This window comes from Agelaius phoeniceus, chromosome 6 (assembly GCF_051311805.1).
Source record: "Agelaius phoeniceus isolate bAgePho1 chromosome 6, bAgePho1.hap1, whole genome shotgun sequence".
NCBI classification, from domain to species: domain Eukaryota; kingdom Metazoa; phylum Chordata; class Aves; order Passeriformes; family Icteridae; genus Agelaius; species Agelaius phoeniceus.
The window spans coordinates 43,988,915-44,007,200 of NC_135270.1; the positions used below are offsets into that span (position 1 = coordinate 43,988,915).

At 40.7% G+C, this 18,286-nt stretch overlaps 1 protein-coding gene across 1 annotated transcript in view; it reads right to left on the reverse strand.

The window, feature by feature from the left end:
• Window positions 1-13,753: 13,753 nt before the first annotated feature.
• The window catches only part of STON2 (stonin 2), a 67,616-nt gene continuing 63,083 nt past the window's right edge, over window positions 13,754-18,286 (reverse strand). Inside the window, exon 7 of the mRNA XM_054635323.2 lies at window positions 13,754-18,281. Within this exon, the coding sequence (XP_054491298.2) occupies window positions 18,198-18,281 (84 nt within the window). The 3' untranslated portion in view covers window positions 13,754-18,197. The remainder of the gene's footprint in view (window positions 18,282-18,286) is intronic.

Below are 18,286 nucleotides of genomic sequence, written 5' to 3' on the forward strand. Positions count from 1 at the left end.
CGGTTGCCTGGCAGAAGAGGCCAATCCCCACTTGACTGCAACCTTCTTTCAGGTGGTGGTAGAGAGCAAAAACCTGAGCCTCCTTTTCTCCAGGCTCAACACCCCCAGCTCCCTCGGCTGCTCCTCATCAGACTCATGCTCCAGACCCTTCCCCAGCTTTGTCCCCCTTCTCTGGATACAGCCCCAGCCCCTCACTGTCGCCCCTGAAGTGAGAGGTCCAGAACTGAATGCAGAATTCAAGATGCAGCCTCACCAGTTCCAAGCAGAGGAAATAAACGCCCTGGTCCTGCTGGCCACACTCTTGCTGATACAGGCCAAGATGCCATCAGCCTTCTTGGCCACCAGGACACATCCTGACTCATGTTGTGCTGCTGACCAGGGCTGGGCTGTGGAGGCCACGCCAGGGCAGAGTGCTGGGAGAAGGGCTGGCAGCCCTCACAGAGGAGGTGGCTCAGGCCCTGCTGTCCATGCTGAGGGTCACAACTGTGCCAGGCGCTGCAAAAATGAACAAGCCTCACCTCAGTCCCCGGGAGGTTGCTCCAAGGCAATTAAAAACCACAAGTAATCGCTACAAGGCAGAGATGGCTCTTGGGCCCACAAGGAAGGGGTTCTGAGCCCTGCTTGGGGTTGTGAGCTGGTGCTTTCCCTCACAAGCAGTTGTTAAAGGCTGCCCAAGCCTAGGTGCCACTGTTGTAGGCAGTGTGCCACCACCTGGGCTGGTAGCTGAGGCTGGAGGTGGCTGGGAAGAGGGACAGAGCACAACCTAAGAATTTACAGCTGTCCTTCCTCAGGGTCTCATCAAGGCCCACAGGTGCTTACTGATCTGCAACCTTGCTGCTTTTAACTCTTCATCGAGTCGGTGTCAACAGGATCTCCCATCTGTGCAAAAGGTTGTCAGAGCTCTGCCAGCTGGCTTAACTTCCATTTTCCACCCTTTATTGTCTTTTCTTCCATTCCCTCTTTATCCTCTTTCTCTATGGTAACCTATGAGAGGCATGTAATATGGGAAAATCTCAATTCTGAGGATTGTTCCATCGGTGTTGACCACTCCCACCTTCACTCAGTCCTTAGCACAACTTCTGAACTCCACTCATCCCTTAGATCTCTACCAATAACTCACTTGTGTGAAGTCCACTCAAGCATAAATGAAAAATAAAGTTTAATTCTGACTTGGTGTACACAAGGCATAGTAGGTTACATCTCTTCAACAACTGTGGTGGTGTAAACTACATTTCTTATGCAACCTTCAGCCTCTCTATTGATTAGCCCTAGTAACATGTTCAGGAACTCCTGTCTGGTATCTTTTGATGGGGAGGAGTTTGTTAGTGGTTATAGTGGGTACAGGAGGCCTTCCTCTCCAGTTCCTTAAAATCTTTCATTTCTACAGTAACACACAGTACCTTCCCTGCTGGAGTGCAGACTTTGTATAGGGACATGAATGGTTGGTTTAGAGTGAATCCACTAATTAAATCAGTATTCTCTGTGCACATTGCTGGAGCCCTGGCCAAAATAATAGCAGAATTTACAAAGTTCTACCATTCTCACCTGTCCAACCTCACCTTTTTGCTGGAGTTTTCCACCTGCATAGCACAGCCAGCAGGACTGAGGATGATCTGCCCACTCAGAAGCCCCAATTCATGGTCTTTTGAATGAATTACAGGGACTGATTGAGATGCTGGTGTTACTTGACTTCTGATACCTCTGATAGGAATATCGTAGTCTCTTGCAAAACGTTTGTACTTCACTGTGAAACAAAACTGCCAAAATGACTGGCATGTTAACAGGGAAGAATCAGGTTGCCACTCATACCCCTTTTCTCTTCAAAACAAGGCATTACATGGCTACAGTTTCCTACCCTGGAACCACCTCCCAGTTTTTCAGGGTGTCTTACTAAATATTTAAAAAATCTATCATTTGGGCATGTTAGCAGTATGGCCTCAGACTGGTGTCATGCTCCTTTCCATATTTCATCAAACTGCCTTTGCAGAAGGTAAGACTTGTGTGCACAGCCCTCTCACAGTTTCTCAGGCACTAATACCCAGTTGTAGCACAGCACTGCGAACCCTTAAGTGCCTCTGAAGAATATTGCTGTGAACAAAATCAAGCCCTCATGAGAAATGCCCCATTGAGTAAGACTAATGGTCCATTTAATTCACAGCAATTCAGCTGCTGCTTGGGGAGTCAAGCGAGCTGGCCACTTCCTGAAGTCTGTTCACCCTGGCTGCCTGCTCTATGGATGTTAGGGGATTCTGCTTCATTTAGCATTTTGTTCAATGGGAATAACACACATGCTTGTGTATAGTGCAGGAGCAATGCTGATAGTCTGGGGAGCATCAGAAGGCATAAACTACATAACTTTTATCCGAAGACATAAGCTACATAACAGCATTACTTTTATGGTTATCTATATTTATCTGCCAGCAGCATTCTCCTTGTTTGCTGGGCAAGCATGAATCTTCCTAAGTTTGTGTGTTACCCTGCCTGTCGTCTTTCTCCCTGAGGTTTCTACCACTGACAACTCAGGGTGGCTTCACCAGGTTTAGCAATAATGTCAGCTGTACTGTTGGGTAGGCAGTTCTGTTTTAGCTATTGGGCTGGCTAGACTTGAGCCCCATAGTGAAGATGGACATTACATCTAGAGCAAAGATGATGACACTTGGGTAAACTTTCTCCTTCAATGCAAAAATCGTTCCAAATATGGGATAGTGTAGGGAAAAACCAATTTGTGCACAAGATCAAAAGCTGATCCTTGATGTGTTAGAGAAGGAAATAATATAGAAAAGTTCCCACTCAATCCTAGACACAATCATATTTATTTCTCTACCAAATGTTTGAGACAAACCATCTTTTACAGCAAACATTTTGCTCTCAGAGACACACAGTCTACATTGAGTACCCTGAATGATTCCTGGCCTGTTCAGAAGCATCCCTGGCTTCTCCTCAGCAGGGCAAATTACTTACCACTGCAACAGTAGCTATAGTAATACAAAAGGTCTAGGATAGGGGGATATCTTCTTTGTAGCTCATCATGGAATGACTTCTTTTAGAATAGAGATTTTTGAACTTGTGAACAGGAAGCTGCAGGGGGTGGGGAAGGAGAAAATAAATTTTCTTCAGTATGATTTTTGGGTTGACCACCCTTCCATTTTTAAGTTCTTGTTCTTTTTAAGTACTAATTCGTTGTTCTACACTGCATATCTTTCAAGAAGACATTTGTAAAGGGATAACTGATGTAGAAGTATTTGCTAATGGGGGAGGGATGGGACACACTTGAATCCAGAAAGTCAAAGATGCAGTGTCTGTGATTGCCACAGAAAACCACCAGCTAGCAACTGAACTGGAAGAAAGAACCACAAAATCCTGATACTCTGTTAAAACACATTAAATCTAAGTTGCAATCTTAATTTCTATTTTTCTCTGTTATTTAGTTGTTTTTTTAATTGAGTTTTTTGTGGTTCATCTGAAAATTGTAAAAAAAATTAAAACCTGAAACTATTTTTCTGCGCCCAAGGGTAGATCATGCCTGATCTTATTTTTCTTTGAAATAATTGAAATAATTTTTGATCATACAGTGAAGAATAGAGTATGTGGTATGAGGTGTTGCTGACAACACTGGTTTTTAATTTCCTAGTTCTTGAAACAAAACAAAACTTGTTTTTTTGATGACTTGTGATTATGTCTACTAGTTCCCCTTCCCTCTGAGGGGGGGTGGTCAAACAAGGAAAAGAAAAATTGGTCTTAGCTATATTACAGGATGACAGAATGATGCTCACCCTCAGCATGCCTTCCAGAGTTGTCATCATTTTCTTGTCCACATTACCAATCTACTCTTGTACTGGTGAAGTCTCCTGCTTCAGGCATGAAGACAACATCAAATTTTCACCCAGTATCTTTATTACACTCTTACCTTAAAAACAAGCTAAGCTGTTGAACACTCTTCAGAAGGCTTTGGCAACACATTGTATTATTAGTCAAAAAGTAAACCTTTTCACTTAATCTCTGAAATGGCATGTTTCCAGAAGAATGAGATTAACACACACTATTGCAATCTGAAGTTTAAATGTGTAAGGATAAAACAGGAACATACACAGAACTAAGGCAGTCTGAAAAATGTTCTTAAGGGAAAATGCTTCTTGAAGTTATGTTCACACATTGTGAAATTAGAGGTTATTTTCTCCTTTAATTTTCTCTTATTGCTTCCATTCACTGTACCAGAGAATATAACCTTAAATGAAATTTGAGAAATTTTGTTTGTTTGTGAGGGGTGGATTTTTTTTTTGTTCTTTTTGTTTCTTTAGAGTTTTTAAGTGTCCATGCAGAGCTAAAACCAAAAAATAAGTGGCCCAAGCCACAATCCAAAATGTTGGGTGCAGGCAGAAGTTAAAAGCAGACAGATCATAATGAAGCTTTTCTGGGTGCAGCAAGCCCTCAGGAGTCAGAAGGGAGGCTGACACATAACAAAACTTACATGATATGACTTTCAGACAGTGTTCAGATATTGAATAAAAATTCCCTAATTAAACGGTATAAAACATATATATTAATTGATATTCTCCTAACAGCCTGCTCACCATGATCCAGGAGCTGGAAGCTAAAACCAATAAACGTGTCCCTCTTCAGCAACAGATTTTCCAAAAAGGTTTTTTTAGCAAGGCAGAAATGGAATGAAATAGCCTTGTTGCAAGGCACCTCTATTCTTCTAGTTGGATTACTCTCATATTTAGAATTTGAAGCACAGCAAGGTACTTTACCAAAGCACACTAACACCAGTTTTAAGGGTCTAGTATATGTACAGATCAACAGCCCACAGAGAGCTAACCCTTCTCATCCTACAGCAATATATTTTGCATCTCATGATGTTGCAGAGGGCAGACAATGTTTCAGTGAAGCCTCGTCTTTGAAGCGCTGGAGTAGGCAAGGCCCTCAAGAAAGCTGAAAAAAGTCCCTAAAATTCTGAAGGTTAGAGCTTCCCTGAAAGGGTGTGAGTTAAAGGAGTGCCTCTGAGTAACACATTAAGCTTTTATTTCAATATTAGTTTTGTAGAGTCTCAGGCCTGCTCTGCTCTTACCAAGTACTTACTGAAGCAAAGTAGGAAATACAAGTATTTTTTTTCTTTAATATAGTCTGTTTACTGTCAGAATACATATAGTTTTTTGATAACAACTTATATATACCCCTTTCTTATTAGGGCATGTCTAAACTGGGCAATAAAATTATGTGCTTAGTTATCCAGTCAGAGCCAAATAGCTACCAACATAAGAAATCAATCTTCCCTGCCCCAGGCGAAACACCTAAATTGCAGCTTTCACAGAAGACTTACATGAGCAGGTGCCCAGGTACTATTGATTACTGTAGCTCCTCCTGTCCCCATCAGTTTTCAACAGATACCTCTTCAAAGACTGAAGAACAGCACCACCAGAGCCAGGGGACCGATCAGAGATTTTCTTCTAAAGCTGCCACTAACAACTGCTCAACCCTCTCCTGTCAATGCCAGGGTTTCTCTTCCAGCAGAATCATAGTTCCCTACCTGACTTATACACAAACTCCATGTCAGATTTTGCAAAAGCATTCCTTTTCTAGGACCACTTGTGCCTCCTCTGCCTAGGAAATTGACTTTCCTCAAGGAATCATTTCACACCTGTGCACCGTGGTCTTTATAACATCTGTTTCTAGTAAATGATCAGCTGAAGCTGGAGGAAACAAATAGGTCTTTTCCAGGCTCTTGCCATATGCTGCATTTATTTTACACCTTAGCAGAGGTTTTTGCCATCATAGATTTTGTGGACCAGAGATTTTGGTGTTTTTTTTCATGTTTCTGGTTGACAAAGCTACACTGAATTTGTAAAGGCAAAACTTAATTGAGACACTGACTCAGTTTTCTCGTGACCCCCAAGTATTGAGTGATAATGAGAATTTCAGGCATTTGTACTTCCTTCCTATACCACTGTGTGCTCATTCTGTCTCTGTGCCTCCACGCTCTGCTTTTGCCAGTTCCTTGCTGTGCTGCCTTCTTTTTTTTTTTTTTTTTTTCCCTCCTGTGTTGGCTAATTTTTAACCTGGATCAGTTTCCTGATCTGGTTCGTAGGGCAGCCCTACAAAAGACGTGTTAATGCAAATGAAAGAGCTGACAGGAGTAGAAATAAGTGACTAAAGGAGGAAATGCTTCAAAACAACATTGTTGCCAAATGCTTTGTCATGTAGAAAAGTCTCCAGGCTTCCTTTTATCGAAGAAGAATTGGCCATTACTAAAATGCAAACCCTGCTTGCTGTAATCAAACTCTCATGCTTGTAGCAGGAAGATTACTGGTCTTGGAGCATAGACCACCCCTTCATTTTTCACGTGTGCATGTTTGACATAACGCTGAAGTCTCCACAAACTGGATGATTCATAGTTTGAATACAGAGTACCAATGCTTAAATAGCTAAAAAAAGTCCCTAAAATTCTGAAGGTTAGAGCTTCTCTGAAAGGGTGTGAGGTGAAGAAGTACCTCTGAGTTCCACATTCTGCATTAGTACCTTGCTGAAGTGCTTATGAAGTAGTAGCACTATTCACTCAGACTGTAACTGTTATGAATCACAGCTACTCAGCTGTGATGATGTTTCAGCAACAGCCAAAATACTGCTGGCTCTGAGTGTGAAACCAAATAACAAAGAAGTCAGATAAAAAAAGCTAGACTTAAAATACCAATTAGTCTCCTCATACACAATGTCCTACTTTACTCGTCCAAAGCAGAGCTGTACATAGCATGCTGATAAATGTTTTTACTCATTACTGCCATATATTCCATCTAGCAGCTATGATGTGCAAAGGTCCACAGCAGAACTGAATTAACTTTAGCAAAGTTATTCCTGGTATATGCAAGCATCAGAGGATGAAATATCCATAGAGAAAAATTTGCAGAGTGACCTATATATAGTGTACCTTTGGAAGCCTTATGTACCTTAGGCTCCATGTGGTGACCTAAGATAGAGTGATTCATCTGGGGTACACCAGAATGCAGATCTGCAGTGTGTAACTATGGCCTAGTGCTGCTCTGGTGAGTGATAACTCTGTGATTCCTTTGGGAGTGTGTGTGTTTGTGTAGCCTCAGCTTCCCTGGCACAGCTGGCAGAGTGGGAGACAGCACACAGGCTGCTGCCACCAAGCATAGATGTGCTGTGATGGATTCTACTCTGTGGTTTTTCCTTCAGCCACATGTTCACACATCTGCTAAAAATGCTGTTGTGCAAGGCAGGTTTGTTCCACTTCAGATGCTCACTGCCTCCCACTTAATACTTCTGTTCCTTTGTGCCCAGGTGAGTGGCCTTGCAGTCCGCACCAGCTTCTGGGTTGCTGAGAATTTCATAGAGCTGATTTAAGGGCAAGGAGTCTACAGCTTTCATGGAGAAACCATAGGTGTAGCCTACACTTTGCAGCCTATTCAGAGGTGATCCCATGTCCTCTCTGGGACCTAACATGACAGGCATTAGACAGACAAGCAGAATTTTTTTTTTTTTTCTTGTCCCCTTCCCTTAATGAGTCCTCAGGTTGGTTTTCATAGGACTGGGTGAAATTTGCAGAAAGCAACTCCAGTTCAGTTTTGGCTGAATTTAGTCTTCCCAGTGAGGAACAGTGAACATAAACTAGCTGGAACCAGCCTATGGCTTATGAGTGGTTAATGTGGAGTTCTCATTCTGAGGCAAATTATCTAACTGCAATGCTGCATTAGTGTGAGAACTGCTGGGCAGCTGGAGTACCTGGCTTTAAGAGAAAGGAAAACAGCAGGAATGAGCCAGCCCAGTTCATCCTGTAGTGGAGCTTTAGGACCCTAGGCATTTATTGTCATTCCTAACCGGTGACCCATTTCTAGAGCTCCTCTCTGCTCCAGTCTTCGTGGCAATTGATATATAACCTGGGAGTCTTTGGCATACCAAGATTTTGACATGTTAAAAAAATGGGAAGCTGCACTTACAGACTGGAACTCAAATTTTCCCTTAGCTGCTTCCTGCTCCCTGCCTTGCTGCTTTGGAGGAAAGGGAGTTCTTCCATTTAAGTATCATCTTCCACTACAGGTCTCCCTAGATTTGCAATATGGCCTACTGACGTCAGCCATCTCATTTCTCCCACCAAGACTCTGAGCAGATTAGTGGTCAGTGTGGCTGTGTCTCTGTTGAAAGAAAATATTTCTAGTGAGGCATCCCATCACATCTGCAATACTTGCACTATTTTATGGTATGAGCAGAACACCTGCTGAGCAGAAAAGAGAACTTTCAGTTTATAGAGTTTTCACACAGCTGGATTTTTGCTGGAGAGACTGATCCATGCTCTGACCCATCTGTTCAGATGCAGACAAGTTTTATAGTTACAGGGTGAGGACACAATGCTGCCTTTATTGGCTGAGGTCTGTAGGCACAAGGGATGATTTTTCCCAAGGAGTTCTAGCTGTCACTGCAGCCAGCCCCTGGTAGTGTGTACTTTGAGCTCAGCTGGGCTCATCTCCCATGAATGTTTTCCTTGGCCAGCTGTCAAGGAGGTGCTGATAGGTATCATCTAATGTGAAGCAAATGAGAGTACCTTCAAAGCCAAAGTGATAAGGTCTCTATCCACATCATCTGACCAGTTATGTAAATATATGAGTGGTCAAAGCAAGTCCCTTGCCCTGCTGCCAAAGCCAGAAGAAGTTGGGGGTGAAGCTGGAGGATGCAACCAAGTGGTGTAGAATTAGAAAGACATTTTGTTTTAGACCTGACAAAGCAAGATGATCAGCAATAGTGTTTGAACTGTGCAGCTTATTCTCTTTCCATTACTGTAGACTTCTGCAAATGTTCATGTCCCTCCTGCCCACTTTCTAGCTATGGCTTTCAAGATAAAATTCACATCTCTTTCTGAATGGTGTGTCAGGCTGTAAAGTGCTATATTGATATCAGTGTAAATTGAGAAAGAATGAAGGGCACAGGGAGGCACACTCAAGGTCTGTCACCCTGCAAATGCTGTAAGTCTGCTAAGGACTTTGAAGGGAGAAGATGTTCTGAGTTGGGGAAGCAATAGAGGGACATTAGATCTGCATTCAGCTGGGGCTCTACCATTCCAAGGCAGCCATTTAATGTTGTCTTGGTTTTCCTACCATCTTAGAGGTACAGTCCTTTACTTAACTCTTCAGATAGCTTGATTTCTTAGTGTTTTAAAAGGACTGTGTAAAATTTAAATGGAAGGTGATAGGAAAGAACAAAGTGATATCCTAAAATGCATAGGCCATGGGTTTTTGGATGACTTGAAAATATCATCCCCCCCTGAAGTATATCTTAGTAGCTCCTAGGTGGAGCTTTTACATGTGGCTGACTTGAATCCAAATATTCAGACCCAATTCAATTAGAAAACGTAACCAGCTTGGATTACCACTGATTTTATCAAAAATGTTCAGTTGTTCCCACACGAATGTGAAAAATAATCTGTCTCTTAGGTAGACAATTTTTTAAAAAATTTATTTTCTTTTTGTATAGGGGAATCCAGTCATAATGAGGCTTTTTCTACTAAACTTAAGGAGGAGACTTGTATCAGGAAGGCAACTGTAAGGAACTCTGATCATGGCTGCACTGTGAATGTTTATTTTCCAAGCTGAAAACAAAAGAGGTAGCCACAAGAGGGAGGCAGAACTCCTATGGCAGTATAGTAACCCTAGCAAAAAACAAATCAGAAATACACTTTCAAATTTTCCTTCCTTGAGCTAAAACTATGCAGTAGCCTTTGCATTGAGAACAATAATTGTTGGCTGTAACTCCAATGAATGTAGCCTCAACGCATGGTAAATTACTAAATGGTCAATGTAAGCTAAAAATTAATAACTAATATATCATTTTCCTAAACCTAAAATTTAGGTAAGAAACTACTTCAGGAGAGATTGAAACTGATTGTCATGTGTTTTTTTGTAGATGGGAAATAAGACTGCCCCCATTATTTAAAGGCATATAACTGTATTTGTGCCAGGCTCTAATACAGAAAGATAATTTTGTTTCTGAAGAATACTTTTTATAACAATTTGCTTCTTAGCAAATACATGGTAAGGATGTATTTAAACAGTTCAATTTCCATAGCACCTCAGCAAACAGATAAGGAACTAGCCTCAAATGGTGCTATTATTTATCCTATTAAGTACTTTCACTGGGTAACAGGCCTTCTAGATTCAGTGAGATCAAAAGAAAGCAGGGATGGATGGAGGGAGAGGGTATGTCTGGTGTCTAATTTCTGCTCCAAGGACATAATATACTCAACAGAATTTAATAAACTGCAGTCAAGGATTGACAAACCTGGTCAGTACTCTAAACCCTCAAAGTCTGCAATCCTTCTTTTCAGTCTTTAATTGTCTCCACCTCTGTACCCACCCTCTAGGTAGCCTCAAACAAGAAGAAGAAAGGGATCCCAAACCCCTTCACTTCCCAGCAGTGCAGTGTTCTGAAAAGTGCCCAGCTTTATAGTACACAATGCTCCTTGTGAGCAGAGCAGCAGGTTGGAATCCTCAAGAGAGGGAGAGTAGGGGAATATCTTGCTTGAAAACCCAAGCTGGACTCGGCTGTATAGAACTGTGGTAGTTTGGGTCACATACAGGAACAGTTGGTGTTTGCAGACATCTTTCATGCAAATTTATGAGAGCTTCTGGGAATTGTGTACTTCCAGAATGAGGCAGCAGCTGCATGGGGGTGGATGAGACAGGATTAGTGGGCTTGGCTGCCTGGACTTGGATTGAGCCACAGCAGCTTACCTCAGGGTGGTGGGGAGTGGCTGTCGCTTTTAAGAGTGTCCAGAAAATAAAAAGATCAAACATTTTTGTCAAATTATTCTTTCTATCAACGCATAATTTTACATATCCTTGCATGCCTATACAACACACACAAATGCTTTTGGTTTTTTTATAGAAAATAGTTAAACATTATCCTATTACAGCATTTTTGTTGGAGGTATTTGAAGTGCTTTATGGATGTAAATTTAAACTGCGTATGTGCATGACTGTGCACACAGGTAAGGATACTTGGGTGAAAAGGCTGGTCAACATCACTGAAAAATTAATTTGTCTGTTGTCCTTTTCTCAGCTAAACATGGAATCAGCTGAGGTAGTCAACTCTTACACCCAGTTTTGAGATCCAACTGATTTACAACGGGCCAAATTCTGCATGCAGTTCATAGTCCTGATAACTGGTGAGGCTTGTGACTCCTTGAGGCTGCTTGGTGCAGCAGGTCAGCAGCCCAGGCAAGAACCTGGCAGTGACCGCTAGAGAGCAACAGTCCCTTCACTTCTGAGAGCCCACGGAGCGTGAGCACGCAGTAAGTGCCTTGGTGTTCCCATCTGTGTTCCCATCTGTTCACTTCTCCAGGTAACAGCCGTACCACGGACCCCAACTCACCAAGCAGAACTGTCAGTCAACTCACAATGTCATCACGCTGTCTGCTGGCCCTGAACAATTTGAGAGCTGATTTTGACACTGTGGTTCAGATCCAAATCTAATTCTATTTGTTCAAAAGCCTTCCAGTCTTCTGAAATATTCATATTAATTTTTACAGCATTTGTTCCTTTGTTCCCAAGATCAGTATTTGTAGACTGGGACTCCCTAAGTCACATTTTTTTGCATAGTTCCTGACTTGTCACAGGACTTCGTGAGGTATTAGCACCCATTTTTCTCTGCTGAGATTGTAACTTCAGCATATCCCATTTTACCACCAGCACTCCCTGGGTCCTCCCCTTGCACCGTCACTTCCTGAGAGCCACAGCAAAGGATACCTGTGAGGGTGTGGGGAAAAAATCAACCAAACCTGCTGCAGTGAGAAACAAGGTTTGGATAACAGGGAGATGGGCACACGGGATGCCATAGCAGTTGAACTCCTAATCTCAGTTGAAAACTGTCTGCAGTTTTGCTTGGCCTGAAGTCAGAACTCTGCTATTCTGCCTGCATCTGTGCACTGACATGAGGTTTTCCCACTTCATTCCCTTTCAATCTGAGGACTCTCTGTATTAGTACAATTACTGAACTGACCATGCCCTAACAAATTTGTTTGCTTCCACGGAGGAGCTGAGCTCTCCTTTTCAGTCCTGCATCAGGAAAACCTTTACAAAAGAGGCTCCCAATTTAAGAAGTTACTTTCAGCTGTATTCAGCCTGTATTCAGCCTTTTCCTTCAAAAGCTCTTTAGGCTGAGCTGACTGCTCCCAGTTTATCTACAGCCCCTGGGGTAGTAACAACTGGGAGGCTGCAGAAGGCCCCCAGATGGGGAAGGACCAGTGTGCCCAGACCTCCTGAATCCCAGCATGTGTCTGGCACTTGCTGAATCACCCCAGTGCTACTGAAGGCAGTACTACTGTCACCCCTGTCCATTAGGCCTTGCTGTCCCATTGTTCAGAGCTGAGAAAGACACCTTTCATAGCTAGTGTATTAAATACTATTCCAATTACTTTTTCATATACAGCAGTTTTGCTGTTAGGCTTCTGATACTGTGACCAAGAGAACAAGAGTTTTTTCTGGGACTGGTGCACTTCACTTTTCAGACACATCTGCTGTGACCCACACCTGCACCTAAGCTGAAACAGTGGGCTGCTCCTCCATCTTTTGCTTCATCTCCAGCTGACCTTCAGCACTTTTTGTCTTAAAAATTTATAACATATCTGGACTAGTCAGGGTGGGCAATCATGGCAACTAAGAGTACTGAAAGAAAACTGTGGTTTTTTCCTCTCCAAATTGTGTTATCTCCCTCCAGTGATTTTTTGTTTGGGTGCACACTGCACTGGCACTCTAACCTCCCAATCTCTTGTAGGGTGTTATTTTGGCTTATCTCTAAAGACTACACTGTTGCCAAGGAACTTTGAGCTCCTTGGTTTTAAAATGTCTGGGTTTTTTTCTCTAAATTTTTCTTTTTAAAAACATTATGCATATTAGCAAGCTATCAGGATTAATAAAATCCTACCCTCCTAATTTTATATGTTCATTTCCAAAAGTCACTGAGTATCTGAATTGTAGTAAAAAACTCTTAGCACTAACAGCTACTGAATCTTAACTTTCCTTGTTTCTTCTGGCTGACCAGATTTACTCTTAAATAACAAATATGAGGCATCATACCTTGTGTACCTCCATTTTCTGATACTGTAAAATGGTTGACATACCATCAGTTGTACTGAGCTCACAGCAAAACTCTGAACAGCACTTATGATGAATATCTGATTTTATTTGGCCAAGAGAAGTGCCCAGCTCTTCAGTCTGATACAAGGAACGCATTCTGAGAAAAACAACAGACTGAAGTGGGTCTCAGTGACTCTGAGAGGAGTGGAAAGATGTATGAAATGACACCTGGCTTACTGAATTTTGAAAGAACTCAGAGAATCATTGCAGAGGACTCTACATACTTTAGACGTGATACTTGCTTTACAAACATGTTCTGCTCACTCTTTCATGTACTTCTGGTTTTAGTGGTCAAAGAAGAGACTACTGAGAAGAAGCTTCAATCCTAATTACTTTGTTTCCAAATGCTGGACCATCTTCCATATTATGTTAGTACTACTTCAAACTGTTCTGTGGCTCAGGCTCTAGGCCTGCTCCGTTTGCTTTGCAGTCTATTGTTCAAGCTGCCTGATCAAATGACGTTATCTCTTTTCTGTATGTAGTCCCTAAACTTCTAATTTATGTTGTCCTTTATACCATTCAAAAGATTCCTTTTCCTCTTCTGAATTCAAGACCTCTGATTTATCAAAATATACAGCACATACGACTTCAATTTCACAGTGAAAATGTGGATATGCTGTTTCACCTTAACATTTATTTAAATTTTCATGTAGTTTAAACAAAAACATAACATCCCGTTTCAACTGATATAAAGAAAAAAAATAAACCACTTCTACGAAGTTAGCCAGTGTATAGACTTACTTATTTTACAAAATAAGAAGGTAGGAACATGTTACAAAATAACAATTAAACCAATCAATGTCAATAGTGCAAAGAATAAATTGCAAGTATGAAAGAGAGAGACAGGGAAGGAGGGTAGGACGGATGGGAGGATGGATGGCTGAATGTGGGAGGGGTGGCTGGCTGACTGAACAAAACAGGAGCATTAGGAAGAGCTGTGCATGTTATCACACAAAATTTTGTATCTTAGACATGCCATGATGTAGGTTTAACTTTAGTGGCAGAAGAGGGTAAGTACTTCATCCACTAGGTGATCTCTGTGTGCTGTGAATTCTTGTGCTGGTCAGTTCTAGAGATTAATACAGCTATGCACACGAGCTGCTAAGAGTCACTGAAAGAAATTTTTCACCAACTGGAACAAAGGTGACCTATCAAGGACTTGATTAGTGCACTGAAGGGCCAAGGAAATGACTGAGGATTTTGTGCAAGCAAAAGAGCAAGCACCTCCAGGCTGAACTTCATACACCTTTTCCACTTGCTTTCAAGCCCTTTCTCATGTAATTGCTGTCTATCCTGGGAGGTGACTGTTCAAGAAGTTTTAGCAGCTACTAAATAATGTGGACAGATGTTGGACATCCTATCAAGTAACTGTCAGCCAGCAACCCACCAGAACAGGAAGATTATTTCTGCAGTGTTTATAATGTTACTGCTATATCTGACTCCTTCATAGGATGACTAAATTTAAATCTAAATAAAAGAACCAAAATAACATCAGTCAGTTTTAGTATTTCTCAGATGAATTCACCCATTTTCCTTTTCTAGCAGAGTGTCCATAGTTAATAAATGTAAGAGATATTAACTAAAATAACATCTGCTGCCTGGAGATATTGTTCATCTTTACCCCTTGTGATCAAAGACATTTCATGTTTCTAGGCAAAATTCCATACAATACCTCAAGTCTTACCACAGTACAAATATTAAAACCCTAATGAGAAATAGAAAGAGGACTGGAAGTGGTAATCACTTCAGGGAGTAAAGGTATGCTTACCTTGAAGGCACATTTCCTGCAGGGAGTGTTTGAATACTACAAAGCTTTCAAATATACCAAAGGACAACAACTGCATCTTTCTCAAAAGAAGCAGTAATCTGAAACTAGTCAGAGAGATTTTTCCACACGATTAAAAAACAAATAAAAATCCCCCCTACAGGCACTGTTTGTATCTAAATAATTTCTGCTACTTTCAAACTCACAAACTTCTCAGATCTTTTCCCTTCACTCCAATCAAGTCTGTTCAAAATACTACTATACTCACATGGGTGAAGAGTATATGTACATAAAGTACATATATGACAATGTGTAACACTGAAAAATTTGCACTATTTAATCAATGAAAAACAGTGGAGACCTCAGTAAGGGCACTTAGGATCCCAGTGTTCAAATTCTCAATGCTTGTAATGGTGCTGGACCCAAAAAATAATTCAGTTGAGACACCTAGTGACACCATCAATAGACTTCTTAAAAATTTTGGTTATTAGCACTCTTGAAAAATCAAACTACTTAGTCCAGTCCTTAGGAAATAAGGAAATTAAGATGTTTTGAGATTCTGGCTGGGGTATTCATCCGTAACACTTGAGAACTCAGTGGCAGGTACATCTAAAAATCTCTCCAGAGATAAGAATGGATTAAAATAACATTCATATAAGCCACAACACTTATCCAGTTTTGCCTGCATAAATTCATGATGACTGGAAGAAATACTTCTGTGTACAACTACACAAGAAAGTTGAGAGTCAGGTTTTTCATCCATTGATTCTGAATTTAAAAAAACCAAAAAAACAGTGATGAAGTGGTACAGAAATTAAGTAAATCCATAAAGGTCTGGTATTTTTATCTTTCAGTTACTGGAACATAGAATATTCTGTGGCACAAGTATGATAGAGGCTGAATAGTTTAACAATTCAACATTGACGGAATATTATATTCCTTTTATTTTCTCCCCTCTTAAGGTGTACAACATAACTTTGCTAACTTCCATTACTTATTTGTGTTTCCATGAGCTATGGGGCAATAGGCAAAAAAATCAGACACTGAGCCTGCAGTCCAGAGTAGAAATATCTCCATTTCTTTCACAAAACATTCTCACATTTCCTCAGTAACATCTCAGCACTGCTTCAGCTTGGTTTTTGTTTGTTTTTTGGTTTTTTTTTTTATTTCTTGATGGTGGGATTTCAGAAACTGTACATTAGGAGCTGCAGTGAAAAGCAGGAAGACCACTCAGAAATTCTTTGACTGCCTTTGAATGGAAGTTTTGAATTTTGAAGAGGAGTTGCCATGCAACTCATCACAGCCAGCCTGTGCCAGAGCTGAGAATCAGTCACAAATTCAGCCCTGTGCTCCCAAGTATTTCACAACCTATACAAGTTATCATTAATAATACCAGAAATTTTAATCCATTGATCTCAAAATTCTTAATAAAAGTTAGTAGCATTCTTCCATTTACAGAGAGATGTTGCAAATGCTTAGTATTAACTGGTGTGCTCCAAGGAGCATCCTGGGCCCAGAAGGGCTACCTGCAGTGGAGTATTACAGGCTTGTCAGTAAGTCCTAGAAGGATTGAGACTTTACATATTTACACCATTTACATGTACACCATTTACAGCGGTGTGCCTGTCCAAGTATGAGTCACTAGGGTGATGCAGGCTTGAAATGTAGGTGCATATAAAAAAGGCATTTAAAAGTTCCCTACAATTTATTTTAAATTCTACGACTACCAGTTTCAGGCTCAATGAAATGAATTTCATTATTTATTTGTGATTTTAACATTGTAGTAATTTTTATAGGAGTCACAGTGAAAGTGGTAAATCAAGAGTGTATTAATTTTTTTATATTAAATGTAAAATGAAATAAATTTATAAAAAAGTGTTCATTTTAATTAATTATGATTTTAAATTACATTGCCAAAGTTTTCCAAATGTGTATTTTATAGTCAGTAGTAACCTTTCAAAAGATAAATGATTTAATAAATTACTTACTTTACATTTAACATTACAAGACAAAATATTACATAAGCCACAGAAACAACTAAAAATAGGTACTTGTAACACTGTTTTCTCTGAAAAGGTGTGTGAATGAGTGATTTATATCTTCTGCATTTTTATTTAGAAAGAAGTTTTAAGACTTGCTATTACTTCCAGTTAAGTGGGGATAAAAAATCTCCATGAGAGAAGCTTGTTAATTTTTGGAAAGAGATTTTGGAGCCCAGTTAATGGGAGGAGTATTATAAAGATACAAGTTACTTATATTGTAGGTTCAAGATAGAACATGAAATAAAAAAAAATATTGTGCTGGACAGCCTTCCAAGGATTTTCAGGAAAACAAATATTTTCTGTTAAAGTAATTGTGTTCTGACATTTTCAATAACCACCCATTTTGCCCATCCAAGAAAACATACAAAAAACCCCCAAGCCCAAAACTAAACCCCCATGTTTTTCCCTTAAATATCTTTCAAGGCAGGAATGATCTAATCTTAGCAAAGTCCCTCTGGTACCTCCACTATGGTAACACACATTCCCTATTACTAGCAGCCACAACCATGTTCAGTCAAGATACCAGAACGGCTCAGACTACAAAGTAAAAATTGTAAGAAATTGCAGAGGCTTTCTTGTAACTTGTGCAAACCCTGTGAAAATGTGCACAGTGACATGTCACTCAAGGGATGACAGGAAGGGCTGAACAGAGGGACAGCTCTGTGATCAGCTGTCCTGTCTGTAGCTCATCTCCTTCAACACAGAGACCATTCTCTTTGTTTAAGATGCAGAGTGTGTTGATTCTTCAGAATGATGCTCAGGGTTTTCACTCTGTGGACCATTTCAGAAAGGAGATTTTATACAATTTTCCACTCCATCCTCCCTGAATTTTATTTGGCAGTTCAGAAGGAAGCAATTCAGTCAAAGGCCAAACCAAAAGGCATTGAAAAAAAATGCTTAATGTGGGAGGGCAAGATTGTGAGATAAAGGCTGTTTTCTGGTGTGGCTGAGATGGTTGCCAGACCATACTTGAGTGCAGAACCTAAATGGTGAAAAGGCAGAAAAGGCAGGCTTGACTGTACAACTGTACTGGCTCCAGCAAAAGCCCGTGAATCCCCTCCAAACAAACCCTGACCACATTCTTCTCAAAGTATGGATCATCAGAAGGAGAAAAAATTACACTCTTCAGAGCATTATTTTAAAAGTAGTAGTCCCTAATTTTTTAAAAGAAAAATACCCAAGCCCTGCAAGTCCTTTCTTCCAGGTCTTTAATTTGACCACCCCTCATGGGACTTGCAGACTGATCTTCCTTTACTGTGTAGCACATTCATTGACATCTGCAGTACTTTCTCCCTTCAGATCCTCATTCAAGCTTTTTTTCTGCTCTATTTCGACCTGGA